The sequence below is a fragment of the Contarinia nasturtii genome, unplaced genomic scaffold, assembly GCF_009176525.2.
Source record: "Contarinia nasturtii isolate CC-2019 unplaced genomic scaffold, AAFC_CNas_1.1 Cnas_scaffold_285, whole genome shotgun sequence".
NCBI classification, from domain to species: Eukaryota; Metazoa; Arthropoda; class Insecta; order Diptera; family Cecidomyiidae; genus Contarinia; species Contarinia nasturtii.
The window spans coordinates 4,340,450-4,363,263 of NW_022197640.1; the positions used below are offsets into that span (position 1 = coordinate 4,340,450).

The window sequence follows — 22,814 nt, forward strand, 5'->3', positions numbered from 1 at the left end:
GTGCATACACATTGATTTTGTGTCTTTTGCTTTTTCCTCTTGCTTTGTGTGTGTGTGTCTTTGGCATTGCCTGTGCCTTGTTGTGTGCCTTTTGATTTGTGCGCATTAGAAGGTTTTTCGCACGTGAATGAGCCAACCGATAATCTATTTCCATACGTTTTCGAAACGTCGTCGTTTTTTTTTTTTTTTTGGCTCGTTTGCTTGCCTGCTTACACCCATTCTACGCTTTACCATTTTATTATTATGTATATTCCATTCTTCTAGATGAGTATAATATTGAACATAAATTTAAAAAGGTTCGTCTTCGTCCACCCCTCGTGTTCGGCTGATTGAATTTATGCCTGTTAATGTGATCGGAAAATATTCACACCGTAAGCATTTTACCTTTGCATAGTATGTATTGATGTGTGCAAGCGGCTGAAAATGCCAATAAAGCACTTTCATTGTTAAGAGACCATTCGCAGCATAATCGAAATTTCTCTCTCCGCACTATAGACCATGCACACACACACACAACGAAAAGTGATGAAGAGTGAGCGAGCGAATGAGCGAAATTGAGTGTGTGTGATATATACCATACACGCTCGTTCAATGTAGTCTATACAATTCATGCTATTCGGTTCTCCGTGTCACATACAATATTTTATTTTCTAGAATTTTTACTTTGGTTTTGTTCAGGATTATACCTTTGCTTGAGCAGAAGCAGTTCAACGCTTTTTATTGAACATAAACCGATAGAGCATACAGCGAAAAAAGACCAGAGTGTATTTAACACAACGAACTAATACACAGCATCATCATTTCCACCTATTCTATTTCACTCTTTTCCGTTTTCGTCTTTTTCTTTCTTTCTTTCTTTCTTTTTTTTTCATTCACAGTTAAAATTTTTCTATTCTCATCTTTTGTATTTTGCTTGGCTTGCTATTGTTCGCACAGGTTAAGCTTTTCGCCTATAATACGTATTTTAGATTGCGCATTGTCGCATAATATATTACACAGCCCACACATACACTTACTCACAAGTGATATCGTCATCATATTTGTGCCGATAGAGAAAAAAACCTTTTGGACGTCACTAAGCCACTTCGACGGCATCATATTATGCATTATTGTTAATAATAGTAGTTACCTCCTGTAAAGCATCACCTTATCCATTCAGGAGGCAATCAATTTTCTTTTCTCTCTGTGTATTGTGCACAATGACTTCAATCGTTTTCATTTTTTTTTTCGCTTATGCTTGACTGCTGCGACAATTTTTTTTATTCGTTTACCTACTGTATACAATTCTATATCGGATGCGTGATTTTATGCACGCAGCTGAGCATAATACTGAACAGACATTTACGAGGTAAATGGATATTTTTACAGCATCTATTTGTATTTTTATCATTTCTTTATTAAACAATGACATACTGATGACGTCGCTCAATTTCAATTTGGATGTGGTAATAGACATATTTCAATATTTTTTCTCTATGCACAAATAACCATACAAATATACATTCCACCACTCTAAACATAATAGATTTATACCCATTATTTTAGGTGTCTTTTTAAACGTTTATATATTGCTTATCAACATACATCACGGCCGATGGCATGAACGATGCAAAAGCATATTCGAATTGAATTGGGATGGTATTCAAACAACAACCAAGTGTCGCACAATACAATATGAAAATTCATTGATTTCCGTAACATATGGCCATTGCCGTTTTTACTGCTGCTACTGCTAGCTACTTGTTGTTGTTGACTTTTGCTTTATTGTTGTGTGCCAACAGTGCAGCGCGTTTTTTATCATTAAAACATAAAATTGAACAAAAGGACGACAATTAATTTCATGACGGAACTATGCATTTATTAAATTAAGTTATCTTAAATCAACGTGATAATAGTGTGGAACCACGTTGAAAGCACATACACATACACATATATACATTCATGACACTGACAAAGCCAGAGAGGTGGCCACAACGCACACAAGTCTGCAAATTGAATATACCGTTGTGACTTGTCGCACCATCCATACATAAGGTGGTATCTATATATTCAGCTCTCTGACTTTCTGTTGTCCGTTTGGTCAACTATTTTGTATAGATACAAGATGGATATACTTACGTGTTTATTATGAGGTAATTGTTAAGAACTGTGCTGTCAGCAATCGCCACTACTTGCGTGAATATCTTTGTCTCTATATGAGTATGTGTGTATCTCTTGGCTGCCATCCCCCATACCTTATTTCTGGCCGCTTTTATGTCTGCAGAGTTGGCATTCGAAGCACAAGGCATATTTGGTGTGAACATAATGAGCAGATAGTATATTTGTTTGGTAAAATTCATTTATTCGGTTTTTCCCAACGGTATTTTCGTGCAATTTTCTTTGTGTGCCCAAGCGCCATTCATATTCTCTCCATACATACATATACGATATGTAAGTATTACTCTACGGAGCTTATTCAAGTAAAATCCACATTGTGGACCGGAAAGTGGAAAACTCTCAGGCAAAAAAATACGTACATTCAGAAGATAAAAATTAGTCGTAAAAGATTTGAAAACCTTTTTGTATCTGGTTCTTTTATAATGCTCGAAGGCGAACACATGAACACACACACACACAACACACACTCCTTCTCCCGTCACTACATCATACACCCACACTCAATTAAATGTATATATGCATGGAAACCCGAATTGTCGTTATAATTTTCGACCTTTTGCACCACACCGTCGTCATTTTTGCTTAATTGCATCGGGAATACGTTGACCATGGCTTGTGTCTTTGTCAGTGACTTCTATTATATGTACGATGTACACAAGAACATTGAGATGAAAATAGCTGGTGCAATTCAACTCAATGCTTGCTCTTTGATTATTTTCGCTAAAACAATTTACTTTCCAGAAATTTATACCGACATAAATCTACACATTCCCTTTTGAGTGGTTTGTTTTTTGCATTAAAACCCAAACGCTACGAATGATATCATTTTCATACATTCTACTGCTACCTTTTATTTATTCAGAGAACTTTTCTGTTACGTATTCCAATCGACGCATAACGAAAAAATAACAATTATGGAATTTTCGCTTTTTCACTTTTTCGAAAACATCGAACACATTTTGCACATTTTTTTGCCTGAAAAAGAAAATTTACCATTCATTAACAAAAAAAAATAGTAAGTTCAACTTTTCTTCATTTTTTATTCCAAATTCAGTTTTTTTTTGGTTCTCTATTCTCTATTCACATAAGTGATTTTAGTCACATGAAGATTTTTTTCAGAGCTAATTAAGAGTATTCTACATATCATCGTCGTCCAAAAAAATATCGTCGCTGTGAATACACACTATCGTGGACGGTAGCGTGGCTCATAGGTTGAAATCAATGGCTCATAGTATGCAACATTAGTGAAAGTGGCATACTTGTCACTGTCACAACTATCTTGTTTATTTGCTCCTGTGCTTACAATACCACGAATATACCATTTTTTGCGATTATTTTCAGTTGATGGAAATACTAAGCCGCCACCACTGTCACCTGCAAATCAATCAAAACAAAAGTGATGATAACAAAAAAATCAATTTAAATGTCACGGCATATTGTTGATTTTTAATTTTCTAGGACTTTTCGACCCAAATTCTCCCTCCTTCACGAAATCAATTGTGATTCCAGTAGAGTCCAAAGCAAATTTGCAACTTTTTGCACTAGATACAATTGACTTTGGCCGGCACCCTCTAAATAACCTACATTTATATAAATTAAAATTGATATACCTTGACATACGCTAACGTTCGAATTTAAAAGACCTGCAAATGAATCCAAACAATTTTTTTTTTGATAAATTAAATTTCAATTTTTGAAAATTGAGTTTAAAAATTCCAATTTACCGGCACAAAACTTATCGGGTGTAATTTGTGGACGGAATCCAATGTCTGATTCTCGAATACATTGATTACGATCAATAGTTGGTAATTCGACAATTTTTAAGAATTCGCTTGGTGCACCCCCACCTGAAAGGCAGAAATTGAAACATTTTTATCAAGAAAAAAAGACTCGAAATTTGATGTGTTTTTCATTAAAGCAAAAGTCGATTACTTGATGTTTTGCCCCACCCGGCGACTCTTCCTTTCCTGATAATTTTTTGAAGAAAACAAAAAGTAAGTGGCGTCCATTTTAATTGAAATATATTTAACAAAATTGTCTATGATTTAACTCACCATCCAGCCGGCACAACAAGGTCATCAAATTTCAATCCATATGGAATGCAAATTGGTGTCACATACGATTTAAATTCAATCGTTGTTTTCAACACAATTAAAACAATGTCAGCAGCAAAGTTGCCTGTTGCATGATTATAACCGGGGTCATGAAAAATGCGTTCCACTTCGAATTTTTGCTCTTGTTGCTTTTCGATTGCATCATAATCAAGCTTCTCTTTGCCAACGCCTATACGGAATAGTGATGGATCGAATGGTTTATTTTCACTTGGATCCCAGAAACCTGACGACGACAAAAAAGTATGTAGTTTAATTGAAAAATGTTTAACAATAATTGTCTATGATTTAACTCACAATGCATGGCCGATATAACAACACGAGCATTAAGGATTGTGCCACCACATTGTAAACTATAAGTTCTTCCATTGAATTTATAAATTCCGGCATGCCATGGAACTTCATTGATTGACGCTTGAAAACCTCCGACTACGTATGGTGTACCTTCTGGTGCTTCTTCACCGCAAATTGGCGAACAAGTTTCGGGCAATGGTGACCAAATTCCATCATCGCCACAGGAAATGATTTGTTGTTTTGCGGCTGATTGGCGTTCGTAACGATCACGGCAATTAACACGGGCTATTGTACCCGGTTCAGCGGGCTCAGAGCAACGCACCTCAACGTCATTCAAGAAACAACTAGTTGCAACAATCGAAACACCTGTTATAGCCTTTGTACTGCATCTTGGTTTACAGTCGGGAGTTTCAGTTCTCCAATGGCCTTGGAAACAGAAATTTGCCGTGGAACCTTCAATGATATGGTTTTCAAGACACTTGTAGTTAACAGTTGTGACCGAATTAACAAACTCTCCAGGTGATAATTTGTCTCTCGGCTCTGATGCATACTCAATCCAACCGTTACGCGGTACTGTTGTGATACGACATGCATCTGAAATATGATTAATGCGACGACATTATGCTATAGATTCGTATTGAGAACAATGTGAATATTATCATACCTTTTGGAACATCATCGAATGGATTTGTAAAGTAAATTTTATTTGGATCAAGAGCAGGTCGAATGGTTGTGCTTGTAGTTGTTGTCGGTTGAGGTCTTCCGCTCTCAGGATAACCGCATAATAGATAGTTTTCGTCGGATTCGTCCAAGCAATCAATATTTCCTTTTTGAATTAGCAGCCAATTATTAAATATAATTCAAAAACGATAGATACTTTTTTTAAATGGATTTACTCTTACCGTCACATCGTGATTTTTCATCAACACATGCGCCATATCCACACCTATTTAACAAAATAATATTTTAGAAAAACTGCGATCTATCCTTTACTGCTAATACCACACCTAAATCCAAATGGTGGACAACATTTTGTTGCACAATACTCTACCGATTCATCCGACGAGTCTTGACATTCTAAAACATAACCGGAAAATTAATTCCTATCGCTATATTTGCTTTCTGGCTAGGGTTAGAGATAATGAATGTTATGGTACCTTTTTTTCCGTCGCACAAGTCGTCAAGTGGAATGCATTCACCTGACCGGCATTGAAATTGTTCAGCTGAACATTTTCCGCGTAATCTTTCGTCATTGTTGACTAGACATTTCTCGGTGAGTTCGTCTACAGAATGAAATTCAATTAACCAATAAATTATGAATAATGTGAACGAGATGCGAATTAGATACCTGAATTATCGTGACAATCTTTGGCACCATCACATTCGGCTGTTCGGTTTACACACGCACCATAGGTACATCGAAACTTATCACCGCTGCATTGAAATGAAATGCATTCGCGTACCGTTTCATCGCTACCATCTGTACAATCGGCCATACCTTTATCCAGACATATTTGTTAATTAACATTTGTAAAGCATTTTAATTATATGTCATTTCAAATCGATTTCTACGCACCGTTACAACGTTCACCGATGCCGATACATTCACCATTCTTGCATTGCCACGAAAGAATCGCATCACAACCAGATTCTTGACCTATAGCAACAACATGGGAAAAACCGAAATATCAATTCATTATCATTTCAACGTTTAATTAATTCAGTTTGCTCGACGGCATTTTTGTTGAATTTTATAGTCATACAGCTGACAATGCTTTGACATTGAACGCTGAACTGAACGAAAACACTTTCACACATATATATACAACATGTATTACTTATTGTTGCACAAACATATACAAAACTAACTGATTATTGTAGCGTATATTCAGCGATGAATCGCACACATAAGATTCAGACAGTGTTCATGTTTTGTTGAGCTCTTTAAGTCTTTTTTCATATTTGTTTTCATCTTTAATATTACAAAAAAATGCAAAGAGAGAAAACCGGTTGATTTCAATGTTGCACGATAAACTAGTGTTTGTTGTCATCATCACTGGCTGGCCTAACCAAATTAAAATGTGTTAATATACCTTGTCTGTGAATGATTTTTTATCCAATCGAAGGAAATACCCAAATACGCAAAATATCTTCGAGGTTTTTTATTCGTGTTTCTGTGTGTGACGTGAATTTTACAAAAATGTTGCACTGTCTGGCATGAAAAAAATGTCAGACGTCTGGGAAGTACCAATCGACTTGAATACAGCGTATTTTTTTCCCATACTTATTTGATATGCATTTTCTTGCACGAAAACTTTGAAAACACTTATTTGGTATTACCTTTTACAATGGCACCAGCATAGAGCAACAGAACAATGGACAAAATTATACTATTTTTCATTGCACTATAATAATGTATTTAGTAAAACATGTAAATTTTTAAACTTATACACAATGCGATTTGTACTTAAATCCAAAAAATATATTCTATCAAATCGAAATAAAAAAAAAACGAAATGTTATTAAAGGTAGGCAGCACAAACGAAATGAAAAATAAATTGGAAATTATTGAACAAATAAACAATCACATCCAGATTTGTTAAGGTTGTGATGTCAACTTGTACGCGATCGAAATGAATAAAACTGGCTGGTATTATCATTTTTGTGCGAGTCACATTTTAATTCTCAACACTAAAGCATAAACAAAAGTCTACTATTCACACAACAACACCACACGACATATCGGATTATCATTATGCCGTCCACACAAAGATGCGCATGTGACTGTATTATATGGTAAAAAATGAAGAAACAGAAATGTTAAGTGGCCGATAGAACGAAACGAGCAACAACAACGCACATTTCATACGCTTCTATATCAACTGATGACTATTGTTTTTATTTATATTTTTTTTTTGCTTCAAGTTGTGTGTGCTGTGCTGTTTGACAGAAATGCTCGTATATAAATGTATTACCATACGAATATCACAATCAAAAACTGGCTACTGTATTCTAGATTGTATAGCAAAATGCAGCGGCTCTTGGTTTTCTTCAACACAAAATCAGTTTTGTTGTTTTGTTAAACAAGTTTCTGCTTATTTGCTGTTTCTGTTGATCGCAACAACTACTACTGTTGTTTCGAGTGAAAAACAACAACACCACAAACAAGTTGTTGGGATTTCCATACATTTGATCATAATGTATTGCAAATGACTCTAATTTTTTCTACTGCATTATTTTCACCAAGATTACTTTCACAAGAAATAGTCCGCCAGAAGAAGCAAATTGCAAAATGAATGCTGATAGGCTCACACGTTGACTCGGTTTTATTACTTAACATTTTTGAGGTTTTCTTTTCATTATATGCTCAATGAGAATAAAATAACGAATATACAATAGACTTGGGCTATTTTGTTATTTTGATTAAGCTATGAGATACTTCCATGTCAAAATATACTATCTTCTTCAACCGGTTAAATCATAATCAAGAAAACTTATTGTAATACACATTTTTCAAGTTTGAATTTCTACTTTTGAGATGTCGCTATCAGGTTTTTTGTTGGCACATCATCGAAATGATAAAACAAACATTCTTCATGCCAAATGTTTCAAAATAAAACGAACTAAAAAGGGAACGAAATCTTACCAATAGAAATTGTATGGAAATGGCAATGTGACAATACCACCAAGCAATTTACATGTCATAATCCTTATCTTACAACATTATTTAAGTACAGAGCGATAGAGTGATGGTGTGTATGTTTGTCGCGGATGTTGTTGGTTCCGTTGCTTACGAGCTCATTCGCTCGTTCAAATTCAAATATGCCACAAGCAATGAGTGAACGGCTCAAAGTACACGTTAATAAAGACAAGTGAAAATACCTTAAAATTTACCGCGGCGCACATATACACATAATTACCTCATTACGTTTGTAAATTGCTCGGTTCCATGTGAAGTATTTTGCGGGAGTTTGGGCGTGCGTGCGTCTATTTCCATGATATTAAAGGAAAGCATAATTTTGTTTCATCATATTGCAAACGCTATCGCGCTGTGGATAGGTTTGTCTTTTGTCGAGCCTGCCGTGATAATGGCGCTCCGGTACCGTCAATACATATTAAAACACACACACACAAAAGATGGAATACTCGGAATTTTGTCATCAAATACACAAACATAAAACTACATTCCGGCGTCAACGGTTTACAACAACTGTTGCCTGTTGTGTGTACTTAAACAACAATTTTCATCGGTAACAGTGTGCGAATCACGCTTTTAATCTATGTTTTGTTTCGCTTTGTATATTGAACTAATTCGCTGCATGCCTATCGCGTTCTCTCACACTGTGCATCGACTTATAAACACGCACCATTTCCATTCGCTAAGCAAACCGGTGTGGAATGAGAAAATGAGTATATCCGGAAATTTTTCGTTGATGAAACGCAGCTAAAGAAAACGAAATAACACATTATCTTACCTCATAATTGAGCCACTTGTATAAATTACTTTTGTCGAGTGCATGCCATTTGCAAACTCTACACAAACGAAATGTATTCACCGAACCAGCATTGAATGCGATGTATATGTAACACATAACAAATACGCCCGTGGTTAGAATATTTACATGATCGGAAAATACGAATAATTAAATTGAAGATGATGAAGAAAACGTAGCTACTTTATAAACAACATCAACAATTGTTGCAACCATTGGTGTCTTCAAAATACATTTATTCTTGTGAATTGTGCATATTATTTCAACACTTTCTAATTGAAAATGGCATACTCAATTTATCGAAATTCGATCATTTACATTGTTCCGATTGCAGTTTTAAAGAGAAAACGCTAAATGTGCAAAAATGGAATTGCAGTCCATGATGAAGTATCGTAATGACGGAGTTCATTGTGTTTTAATGCTTAAGAACCGTTTGATTAAAATCGTTTGTCCTCTGATGAATGCAATTACTGTACGACGAAATATCGAAATATTGCCAGATCTGTTAACCGTTGATATACTTTCCTTGTTACGTGAAAAATGTTATAGAATAGGTGCGGACACTCGTGTGGAAATTGCTCCGGTTCCATTAAAAACTCTGAATATTGGCCTGCGGGCGTTTTATTTCAAGATGTTTGGTATCGGTAATTGTGTAATTTATCCAAATGATTTGTGAATAAGCATTCGTTGGATGCTTGATGAAAGCTGACCACAGTATAAGTACAATTAAATCATACAAATGAAAAAAAATCTCGATTACATTTGCATGCATTTCAAACTGATTTTATTAAACCGATTTGGTGAATCATTGTCAAAACCTCCACATTTTCGACACATAAAATTGCCAGTGCCAAGGTGTCACATGTATCGTCAACCAGTATTGTGTACTTCAATTTGGATGAGCGTAACATCAACTACATCAATACGTTAATCCAACAGTTTGTGAACGAATATCAACAGCTTATACATCGTTGAATACATTGATTACGGCATTCGGAAATGGCCAATTGTGTCGTATCCATTTTTGAACGGGACATTGTGTGTCATCGTTGAAAATATTAAAGCTACTGTCGAAACTGAATCATCACTGAACAAGTGCCATTTACATGGATGAAGGTGACACCCGGTTTGGTGTTTGCATCAAATATTTATGCGCTAAGCGATACATCGTTTTTAACTTACTATCCAACACAAACCATTCCAGTCAAATAACATTCGGTGACCACATTCAAAGACGTCGTTTACAAGCGATTCAGTGACATTCTGACAAACAATGTTGAGGTACAGGTTAAAGTCATCGATCAAAAAGCCACATTACCAACAGTTACCATCTTCAAGGATTCGACTAACATTAGCAAATTGTATTGCATGGCACTCAAACTTTACAGGTAAATTATTGTTATTCAATTCTTTTCAATTCTTGTAGCCTTTTTTGTTTGCATGAAATTTTGAAGGGACATTTTCACAATTCATTTTCTGTCCAATGTTTGCATACACACACACACGCATGTTTATATTTAACAAAATAATATATATTTTTTGCTGTATTATTGAATTTACTAATGCATCTACCATGTACGGGCACCTTTTAATCCATTTTCTGTGCTGAAATAACAAATGTTATACATCATGGAGTCATGATAAATGTAATTTTAATTTAAAAACCTGCGGTATAAGTTCATCGTGTATTTCGTAAAAGAGACGTACGAAGAGCTAAGAACGCCATTAAAATTTGCATTAAGACATTAATAACACATCACCGGCACATCAGATTACGACGAATAGCATACGGTAATGTAGTACGTTGACTTTTGATTATTTTAAAACAAACCCGAACAATTTACCTCATCGTTGTCAGTATTATTATTATCAGTATTTGTTATTTAATATAATTTTCAAAGTTAATTCGGGGATCATTTTCAGTCGTCAAGCTATATCAAATGTAAACCACCTGAACATCAGCCAAATATTCAACTAACTTTCAACAAATGGCACACAAGAAGAATTAGCACTCGCACTCAACGATGCTGCGTATTTATTCAACAATCGACCCAAAAACCAAATTAGTTTAATTTGATTTTGCATGTAGAAAATGCGCCATATAACCAATTTTGTGAGCCATTCATTACATTTCATTTCGACACGAAGAAGAACTGATAGCGGAGTTTGAAATGAAAGATTGAAAAATAGAGAGCTTGGTTGCTTCGCTTAATGTTTTGCAGTACGTTGTGCATGTTAATGATGATAAATGAGTTGACACATTATTATTGTTTGCCATTGCTACAGTAACATTTCATTGAAACTGAATTTTCATAACAAAATTCTTTGTTTGCCATACATTTTCTTCATTGTTGCATTGTATGTGGTTGGTTTAGTAATAAGATGTTCCCTCGCTCATTCACACCTGATGATGAAAAAAATCGAAAAATATTTTTTTTTTAAATACCAACAGGAGTGTATAATCGTCGCTTCAAAATATTTTTGTCAAAAAAACAGAAAACACCAATGGAATTTAGTGAGAAATGTCACTGAAAAATCCAAATCCCTTGACGAAAATAGTCACATGTTCACCTGAATAACTATGTGTTTATGTTCGTTTTCATAGAATACTTGAATCGAAATAGAGTTGTTTTCATTTTTATTGTTTTTTGGCGTTCAAGCAAATCACTATTCATATGATGTAAGCAAAAGTGATGGCAATGTGTCAGAACATAGATAAACAGATGAAGTTTGGTTATAAATTCTAATTTTATTCGACTGTCAGCATCGAACACCAGCACAAATAATAAAATTTAATAATAGAATATATATAAATTTCTTTTTTGTTTCATTTTTATTGTCATTTTTATCTTCTGTGTGGATTTTAGAGCGGTATAGCTGTAGGTATTATGTACAATAATCAAACGATGACGGGAATGGAGAGGATGCGACAAGTGAAGCCGTGTGTGCTGAAAAAAACTAAATTTAAACTTGATGTAGTCAACCATTCAGGTTTACATTTTATTCTCAAATGCGCGCGTATGCATCAAAATCCATTCATTCAAATCCAAGAACTGAAACGAAAACGACGATGAAATTACTAATTCGACGCATTTTCTTCTTTTCCACATGCACAAAATATATTAATATATTTTAATGATGTTTTTGCTCCAATTTGCGGTATAAAAATATTGCTCGTTTACATACACCTAAAAGGAACATATATAATGGCGCCTTCTCATTACTTTACAATCAAATAAAATGTGTGTATATTCCTTTGCTGGCCGATATCCAATTCACGAATGCGATTTTCCGGAATTTCTTTTTCGAAATTACGAAAAAAATCTCTTTTTTACATATTTTTATGGTAAGCAAAAGTCTGAGATATATGAAGATGTTCCCGAAAATGGGATCCTGGAATTAGAAAAAAACGCTTCCAGAGTGACAAACGTCATCAAGATTAGATGAATCGAGAAGTTCAAGCTAAATGACTTAGATGGCATATTTTAAATGAAACTCGCGTGTAGTCACTCGATACTATCTGGTAGATAGTGATATTTTTTTCCAACAACGACCCATAACAAATTCAATAATAATAATTATTTTTATAACTGTTTGGACACGTATATTGAATGGGAGCCAAAAAGAGACATTGCAAAACCGGAAAACCATTCTGAGATAATGTTCAAAGAGGCAAATGTAGAACGTTTGAATATCAAGCTATTTTCACGGTTATTATTATTGTCATGCAGCCAAGTTTGAAGAATTTTTATGCATTTTCATCAGATTCAGTCAAATAATAATAATTTCGTCATTCGATAGTCAAAATTGGTCATTATGATCGGAAAATGCACAAAAATTTCCCAATTCTTAAAACTGTCTTACGCATTAGTGTCATACTGTGATCTGTGTGGTTGCGGTGTCTATTTTAGTCAAACGGCCACACATCGCATGAGATATTTCCAGTTAATTTGGAAGTGTTAAAATAGTTTAAGAGCCGATTAAAATTGAACATAAAATATGAGGATCGCAATAGGCATGTAATACATAAATAGCATACTCGAATGAAGTCACATTCACTAACTATTCACATAAGCTTAACTATTCATAGGCCGAAGAGTGAAACAACCTAAGCGATTATTAATATTGGGAAACAAGTAACTAACTCACAATCGATTGTTTCATTTTTGCATATGAAATGGATATTTTTTTGTTTATGACGATTCGTATGCTCTGTAAAATGAACAAATTCGCGTAATCATTGGACGGGAGTTCACATCATCATCATCAACATCATCGACTCCAAACAGAAACAATAAAAAAGTCAATGGCTGTCGTTTGTATTAATAAATTCATACAAATGGAACCATCATCGAACCAACATGTGATGCTAATACATGTATGGAGTTTTTTGAATCTAATTTTTTTATGTTGTGCATTTTCATACATTGTTTTATTCTTTTTCTCTCATTTCGTGCCATCTGATTGTTCATTTTCAGTTCATTCATTTATATGTACGGCAATAAGGTAAAATTGAAAGTGATAACAGTGATGTATCGGTTGTCATAAAGTATCAGCTGCGTAAGATAACGCAACATTTATGCACACTCATAAAAAAAATATTACTATAAATAGAATGCGTGAGTATATTACCTAGGTTCAAAAAAAAAACTGAACGTGTTATAAATTCACGCTGGTTCCTAAAACAATTTATGCATTTTATGTTGCTTTGCCCTTGTTTGCATATAAAAAGAAATTTTGAAAAGGTTAAAAATGAACTTGGTAACTCGGTTGTAAAATTGAAAATTGATTGTAATAGCTAAAACGGATAGAAATTAACGACGTGATAATTTTTGTTAATATTTTCGTTCTTTTTGCTAATAAGAAAATAAAAGTCCACAAATGTGCAACTGCAATAAAAACCATTTTTATGATCAATTTTTTTTTGTCAAATACCAATCGAATGAATGAAAAAAAGATAGAAAATAAAAACGGCAAACAAATAAAATTGTCAAAAAAAATATTTTTCACTCGCAGGCGTTTGCCTATAAAAATGTGAAAATCAATAAACCGGAAGGTAAATAACAGTCCAAATTGATGCACACAAATTGAGCGCAGCGGCCAAGGAGAGAAATGAAAATGCGTATTCAGTACGTGCCAAGAGAACATTGAAAAAGCACTAACGAAACAATGTGATCTGACGATAAAGAGCGAAACGTTTCAATAAATTCATCAATATACGTGCGATGAAATTGTCGAAGGGCCACATAAATACGTGAGAAAGACAGTTTTTAGTCAAGCTTTTTTTAACTCGCATCGAATACCATCGAGATAAATAAAGATGGAGAATGGAGTAAAAACAACACAGCCTAGCATGATGCCAGTCTCTCTCTCTCTCTCTCTATAGAAGTTGATACATTTCATATATGGTGATAAACAATAGGTAAATATTACAAAAAAACCACCGGAGTTATGTACCAACAAAACAAACTAAAATCCCATTAATCGCATTCATTGTAAAATTACGTCCATGGAAAAAGCTATTCATTACACAGTGCAGGCTAACAGCTGCGATTTCACTTCTCAACCATTTTTATACTATTGAATAGCATACGTTGACTCCATTGAAATAAATGCATCGTATGCGCCCGGTGCAAAACACACATTTTCACCAAACAGACAAAGTAAGTTCATCAGTAGTTCAATGGACCAAATCAACCTATAGTTTCCAAACGATATATTTACCGCCATGTGGCAATTGGTGATTGTGATTCTGTACCAGTTAGCGTAATTGGTTACTCAGCGCTGCTATGCATACAATCGAACATATTCAATATGCTTTGTGCTTGTTTGCAATTAGGTGAGCAGCCGAATAACCGTCGATTGAATGCTTTGTGATAAAAAAAAAGTGTTGAAAAACCGCCAGCGAATGAATTACGGCTGGTGTCGCAGATGCTTTTCATATATGTTGAGTTTAAACAAACGAACAAAAAATAAAACCGAATGAAGATCACAAAAAAAAAACTAACGCTGAAGTGGTTTTGCATGCACATGACAACCCCTGAAAACCAAATTCACCGACGGAGATAGAGAGAAAAAAAACTCTCCAAAATAATAAGCAAATGGTGCAGCGAAGAGCACACGACGCTGATTCAAACTTAACTAAAAAAAAGAGAGAAATACATTCACGTTGAAGAAAGCAACCGAAAATAAAAGTGCAGCACTCTTTCGCCTTTCTTATGCTTCGATGGCTGCTTACATATTGAAACATGAAAGGTGTCTCTGACTCATTCATTCGCTGTGAATGCAGACACATCATTTTCTTTTCTTAATTTTTTTCCCTATTTTCATTATCACTTCTTTTCTTCTTTGTTACTTCTCCCTTCTCAAGAACTTGGTCTTCTTCATATTTTTGAAAAAAAGAAGACAGAAATGTCTATTTTCTGCTGCAAGCTCTCAGGTTGTACGTGCAAAAATGATAAACGATGGCAAAATTTAAAAGAAATATTCATTTCATTTTCTTGTGCCGTTCACCTTTGCCATTGGTGACGAAGGTACATGTGGCTTAATTTCACTTTCGCAAAAGATTTATATTCAATTTTCATATTTGATTGGAAGCTTTGTGGCACCTTCATTCACACAAACATTCCCTTCCCCCGCCACATACACATACACTCACTTTTTCTAATTACTTGCTACGGTTAGAGCTGATGGTTTGGCCACTGTTCATTTGATGCTTAAGAGAATCGATCGGAAAACGTTTTAACAAATATTGACGTTGGGGTCGCTTTCTATCATTCCACAAGCAAAAACGGATACAGCGAAAGTTTTCAATTGAGTGGGTAACAGAAAATGGAAAACGACTTTAAATTTAGTTGATTTTGATTCTTAATGCGGAACTTTTAAAAAGTGTTCATGTTTTATATATTTTCATGAGACACGAAATCTAACATTTTGAAGGTTATCCCACTGCATACTACAGTACTACTTTTTTCACTTTGAATATAGTGCTCGAATAGTTGGTTGAGGACAGAGAAGGAAGAAAATAAAACATGAAATTCAAAAATGGGAAACAGCAACAAGAAGGTTGGTTGTGAGCCTCGGTGAACGCTTTTCCGTGAAATAAATGTGTATGATGTTTGGCTGTGTGTCAGCGGCCAAATTTTTTGTTGGTCCAAACAAGGTTTAAAGTCAAAGTAAGCATCATGCTAAAAAGGAATCGCTCTGAATAAAATATCCAAGTGCAACTGAATTTGATATCCGGTTTGTTTTCTTTGTCCATCCATTCCATACTTGAAAAAATGGGAAAGCAAAAGGAAGAAGGGAAAAAAGCACGAGGACACGATATGAGACGTAAAAACAAATATAGGATTTCTTATATCATTTGCTCTCGCTCTCTCTCTCTCTGTCTGTCTCTTCCTATCGCAATCCATAGCAAATACAATTTGTGAGTAAAGTCCAGGAGGAAAAATAACATGTATTTTTCTATATTAGTGGCATAATGGCAATGGTGCCTGATTGCAATGAGTAATATATCGGAGATCTAGAAATGGAGCCAGTCGAAAGCATAAAAGGTAAAAGCATTGTCACTGCAGCAGCAGCATCAACGGCAACATTGCGTAAATCTTAGCTTTGTAGAGAATCGATACAGTTGGAAACGAGATTGAGGAAAATGGAAAAGTGGCGCATACCGTACGAAAGACGACAAACGAATGGAACAATGAAAATACATCAGCGCAAATTTACCAAAGTGTTGATACAGTGACCGAAAATAGACATATATTTTGGGTTTTATACTTAACAATCAATTGAGCAGCTATACATAATGCTAACACACTCATTCCATCACATTGTTTGCGAAGTACGCATAAAACTCACTGATATATAGTCCGAAAGCTGAACTGAAACTAAAACCGAAAACAATTTCAAAAGGTAGATATTGTTTGTATTGTATTTTTTCTCTGAGTTTCTCTCTACTATGTGTGTCTCTTTTTCCCATTCTCTCTCTCTCTCTCTCTCTCTCTCTCTCTCTCTTCCTATACTAATTTTACTTTTCCTCTTCAGTAAATTTGCTTGCTTGCTTCTTTATTTCCTTTTGCATTTGCACCGTAAATGGTTGAGAAAAAAATGAATCCCAAACACACTAGCTATACTTTATGCCCGACGGAATGAACCGAGCGCATCATCGCAGGACGGAAAAATAAGAAGAAAACGACTACGACGACTACGACGACGACGATGAATAGAAGGAAATAGAAAAATTGAGAAAAAGCGTTGATGGCTCATGAAACACTTCCATTATACCTTGAGATGAAAATGGACGAGAAAAGTGGTCAAGATAAGAGGAAGCCACATAAGTGCTTATTATTATTATATATTTGTGTCTGTATATTGTGAATAATGGTATGGCACAAGTAGTAATCATTTTCATGGCTTGAAATCGAAGTCCTTGTACTCTCTACTTTCGCACATACTGGTTTCGGTTTTTGTTTGTTTATATAAGGTGCATTGAGGTGGAATTTTTCTTATTTGCTACTCATGTCAACACACTTTGACACACTCAAACTCACTACCATATATATATATGCGTTTAATGCGAAAATGAACGAGCAGGCGGGCGGTCGAGCGCTCACTTAATGGTCATAAAAACTAAAATAGAATTGAGGTATGTCGTTCATTTTCATATATTGTCTTAAAAGCAAAATATATGTGTATTGTGACGCTTTTCGCATTGAAAGAGTCCCAATATCACGCTCATTCAAAGTATGCACTGGCCAATCCAAACCGAGTAAATATCTATCTGTGTGTACGGCACACATATTATAGTAATAATAATATCGCATGTATTTTTCGACACAATGAGCTGAGTTTCACCGGGAGTAAAATGAAAACATGGACACCGTACTAATATAGTACAGTATTAAGTGAATACCAAAGAAAAAGGATCGGAAATAAGAGGCAAAAAGAAGTAAAACATTGAAGTTTGTTCGCGCGAACTAATAGTTCTTAGACGATATCACCCCGTGCTGCTGTGCAGATAATAGCATTATATAATATAATATTATAGCTATGCATTTTCACTGACACCATTGCTATCATTATTTTTGTCGTTGTTGACTATCATAGTATTGTTTCCATTTCAACATCTTATGGTCTAAAAACTTTGAAACGGTGATACTGTACACTTTTAAGCGTTCATCTCAGGGTAGACCGAACATTTTTCTTAAGAATTCATAGTCTGACCAATGTTATCGAGTACATGGATGAAAATCTCCATGTGTCAAAACCACCGAAAGGGTCAAGATGGTAAGGTACATTTTTTAAGGTATCGATTCTGATGGAAACCAGTCGGGTCTTATGAATTTTAGGGCTTTTTTTGAACCACCCTAGTGCAAAATGTTTATTCAATGCTTGGAATAATGAAGTTTCTACATTTAACATTAAGAAAACATCAAAAGGGTCAGTCATCATAACCATTATTTTCCTATCGCAAGAAAACAGGCTTAAGATGGCCCTAGTTTAATTTAATATTATAAGATCTTTACACACAAGTACGCACATCACACACTAACGTTTTCGTCTCGGTGCCTTGCACAACGATCAAAATTATGAATGAAACTTACAAAAAATGGGCACTTAGTGCACAATGAATGAAGAACAATGAAAGTACACGTCTATTAAAGTTTATCATTGAGTTTTAAACGGTGTCAAATGAAAAACAAATCTGGCAAAATTATACGCGTCGATTATCTTGATGATAATTTAAATTATGACATTAAGTACTAAAACGAATTTTTGGTTTGTTCATTTTATTATTGAAATCACCTGAAAATCACATAAATACATGGGAAATCATTGAAACATGGAAATCGCGTGTACCACTTCAATAATATTAAGTTTTGGTATTTAAATTTGATAAAAGTCTTGACTGGCATTTTAATTTAGAGAAGTTTTTGTTTAAATTTTATATTGATGCAGGCCGCGTCAATGAGCTGAATATATAAAGAGCATTTGTTGTATCAATTATCATTTGAGAACATTGTGCAATGGCAGGGGAGTCACTGTGCACCGTCTATTTCAATATGAAGCATCAATGAAAATTAAAATAAAATTTCTTTCGTTTCAAAATTAGCTGGAAGAGAATGTCGTTTAACTGGAACAGTGTAGTCCGTGCGTTGGTTCTTCGAACAGTTTGAATGAAAATTTAATATATAAAATCACTTATCGCACAATACGCTTTCACTTTGGAAAATTACTCCTAATAATCCTCGACTGCAGTACCTTTTCTAAATAGAGAATGCTAGCTAAATGGGGATGAAATTTTATGATGGTGTGAGGTTAGCGGAAAGACCATAATGTGTTTACATCAATCGATTATGGTTCTTCATTCGCTTTTTCGTTTTTTTCCCTTTCCTTTTTGCTCATTTTCTCCCGCGCTCTCTCTCTCTCTCTCTCGCTTTCTTTCTATATATCTCTAACTCCCTCTCATTCTATCTGAACACTCACCGAGCGTTTGCCTGCACTTGTGTGACATTTTTTTTCCACTTGTCTCATTCTTTGCAAAGTGACTCAACACACCTAATTTAACTTACAACGCACAAAAAAAAAATCAACCCCAGATCACATAAAAGCGTCACCATTTACAAAGTACATTCGTTTCTTCGTCTTGTTTCCTTGTCTTATGTTTTTGCACAGCCAATTTAGAAGAAGATGCTGATTCGGTACTTTAGTTTTTCCTGCAGTTACCGAACAGTAAGTGAAGCGAATGAGTGTACAAAGCACGATCGATGACTGTACAAAGAAGCAACACAAAAAAGCCCCGAATAACAAAATAAGTGAAGGTGCTCAATATACACAATGATTCTATAAATTCGTCCGCCCATCTCTTAATTTAACTTGATTGTAACATTTATGTTAACCTTAAATACACCGAATAGTATTTTGTGGTTGTGTTCGGGTTCGCAACCTCTTGGTAAGCAATGAGGCTGATTTGTATTGGGATGCAAGAGATTCGCAAAAAAAACAACCCGACGCCTGTCAAAATCAAGGGAAAAAACGAATGAACATGCAAACCAAAAAAAAAAAAAAAAAAATAAAAAAAAGGTCGGTCACACAATTACCGACGAAGAAAAAGGCTAAATAGTTTGTATGGTGCGGTTTTACTTCTTGAATGTCCGAATTACTTACGTGTTTCCAATTTAACGACATCAATGTACCGTCACTACTCACATTGTATACAAATTAAATGCTGTACAGTTCATCGAAGATCAAATGAGTTTACGTGTGTGCCTGTGTTGTGATATACGTATATCACAAGCGTATTGGTCACCAATTCAGGTCAACAAAATATGTTCACCAAATGTGGCCGGCATTTCCAAAAAATGTGTGTACATTACATGATGCGATCTAGCTAACTAACTAACTAAAAATCGATATTTAATCACTTCAAAGTGTCGACTCAAATGATTTTGATGATTATTAGATACGACATGAACAAATTGGCTCAATTTATTCCATTGTTGTTTGAGTTCGACAAGCACTTTGTTTGTGTTTATTAGTTTTAGTTGAAACCTGCTCATTCTCGCAAAAATGTTTTCGTTCGTTCGTTTATTCGTACATAAAACATGTATACACTCTTTAGTTAGATGATTCCCCGGAGGCAGGTCGACCTTCAATGAATTAGAACTTAATGAAATTGGAAATTAGTAAGCTATAGTCGCGGGAACGACATCGAGTTTCAGTTTTACACTATCATCGATACCGTTTCGAATGGAGTGTGTTGTATTCAAGTAAATGATGTACATCATGGCAAGCACACAAGGATCACAGAGCAAAGAGGGTAAAACTTCTATTTAACTTTTCATTAACACACCGATACATGTTGACACGTATACATATTTGTTTAGCAGACGTTTTCAACTAACTTTTTGCTCGTTCCGTCGTGTCTCATATGTGCTTTATACGGACGCTGCTCCATTTTTCCATTTTTGGTCATTCCCTGCATCTCAAATCATATTATCTTGATGAAAGTGAAATTCAAATATATATTTTTTTTTATTGTTCGTCTATTCTCAGGGTGAAAATTGAAATTTCAGCATGGCAGTGTCAAACGACATTTGTATAATTTATTCCTTTAATCTTGTGTTTATGACTTAAGAACATGTAATCTTGATAAGACGTTCAACACCATATTTCCACAGCAGGTATTCAATTTACAGTGAAAAACATTGTGCCACCCAAAAGACGGTCCGCTCTAGAAAAATTATTTATTGACATTTAGCTTACGTATCGTATCGTTCTTAACTTAACTTCCAATGGAAAAGCCCAAGTTGTTACGTTATCAAAACAAATATTTGAACTGGTCATTTCATTTTCGGTCGCATGGCTACACTGCACATTATTTTGTTTATACCTTTTTCAACACCTAATAATCAAAACAAACAATATTACCCCTGTCAATAACATGTCGAAAAATGATTACTTCTTTGCTTTTATAGCATCGTTTATCGTCATCTTATAGTCCATTGCTTGCGAAAATATTTTTATGAACATCTTATGTTTATATGGACGTTATGTTTACAGGCTTCATATTCGGCAAGTTTTAATGGGGGAGTACATTCACTTTGGCTCAGATTAAAATAATATCAGGTGCCCGTTACGGGAACGATAAATATTATGCACTATCACAACAGAACGAGAGAGAGAGAGAGAGAGAGAGAGAGAGTGAGATCGAAAGCGATTAAGAAAGAGTGTGAAAAAGCCAGTTATCTTGGCATAAAATGTGTTGTTTTTTTTTTGCTCTCTCCCGAATACCCATAGGTAAGTATTAAGGATTTGACGAAGTGGAAAGTATTTTCTATAATTTACATTGAACGATGGCTGTATTAAAATGTTATTCAAATAGAAATCCCAATAATCAGTTATGCTGTCAAATTAATATATGTAATCTTGTACCTCAGAAAGTGTGACCCACTTGATTGGATGTAAGTGAGCGAACTGAACAGCGCAGTGGATTGAAACACAGTAGAAACGACATAAGCAACGTTTAAATTCCCAAATGAAAGAGAAGCAGCAACTGTTTGCCACTGCTTGCGCGTTTCTTTTTTTGTGTGCATTAAACACACGCTTCTATCGAAGGTAGATTAATTTGATTGAAGTGTACAACACATTTCCTTAGAGCTTCATTCAATTATTATTATTATTCAGTTACATGTATTTTATCAATGGGTGCGAGCTTGGGTGTTAGTAAATCTCCTGTCGAGCATTGTGTAAAAAGAGACAGCCACCGTTTGTCTTTTTCTTACTTTTATCCCATTCAAATCGATCTCCCGAAACATGCTCGATGACGATAATGATGGTGACGAAGATGAAGAGCATTCGGTTTTTTTTTTATCTCTAGTTCATTTTTTTCTGCATCTTTTCCATTATTTCATTGTCTTTTGCATAAAACGTTAAATGTGTCACAATTCACGGCTTTAATGTCAGAGCGCAAGTGGTTGGTACAATGCAAATTTTCCCACAAACACGAATTGTTGAATATGTATGAAGAATGTAGCAAATCATGGTGTGTCCCAAGCAAGTAGAGCAATGAATGAGACACGCATTCGAAAACAATTTAGTGGTATTTAAATGATTATGCATGCAGATTGAATTTACCTTAATCTGGCGACACGAGATATACGTTCGCCAACCACCTAGCAACAAAGCACATAGCATACATATCTCCACATACGCTGTGAATGAGCGACAAATCCAGTGAATGTATATAGAACGGTGCGTT

General features: G+C 34.9%; 1 protein-coding gene across 1 annotated transcript; it reads right to left on the minus strand.

The window, feature by feature from the left end:
- Positions 1-3,173: 3,173 nt before the first annotated feature.
- On the minus strand, positions 3,174-7,434 carry LOC116337574 (modular serine protease-like). The gene is made up of 13 exons (XM_031762253.1): positions 6,903-7,434; positions 6,139-6,219; positions 5,911-6,060; positions 5,720-5,845; positions 5,570-5,639; positions 5,465-5,508; positions 5,227-5,388; positions 4,566-5,156; positions 4,212-4,494; positions 4,090-4,124; positions 3,882-4,004; positions 3,768-3,800; positions 3,174-3,531 (listed from the first exon to the last, which is right to left on the minus strand). The coding sequence occupies exons 1-13, from the start codon at positions 6,961-6,963 to the stop codon at positions 3,341-3,343; spliced, it is 1,950 nt and encodes a 649-aa protein (XP_031618113.1). The 5' UTR covers positions 6,964-7,434; the 3' UTR covers positions 3,174-3,340.
- Between the last annotated feature and the right edge of the window lie 15,380 nt (positions 7,435-22,814).

Bases quoted from the DNA above. Each gene is read 5' to 3' on its own strand.
- LOC116337574 (XM_031762253.1), bottom strand. From the start codon at position 6,963: ATGAAAAATAGTATAATTTTGTCCATTGTTCTGTTGCTCTATGCTGGT. The intron at 4,125-4,211 runs GTGAGTTAAATC...AAAAATTATCAG, and splicing joins CTTGTTGTGCCGGCTGGATG to GAAAGGAAGAGTCGCCGGGT. The intron at 3,532-3,767 runs GTATATCAATTT...ATTGATTTGCAG, and splicing joins GAACGTTAGCGTATGTCAAG to GTGACAGTGGTGGCGGCTTA.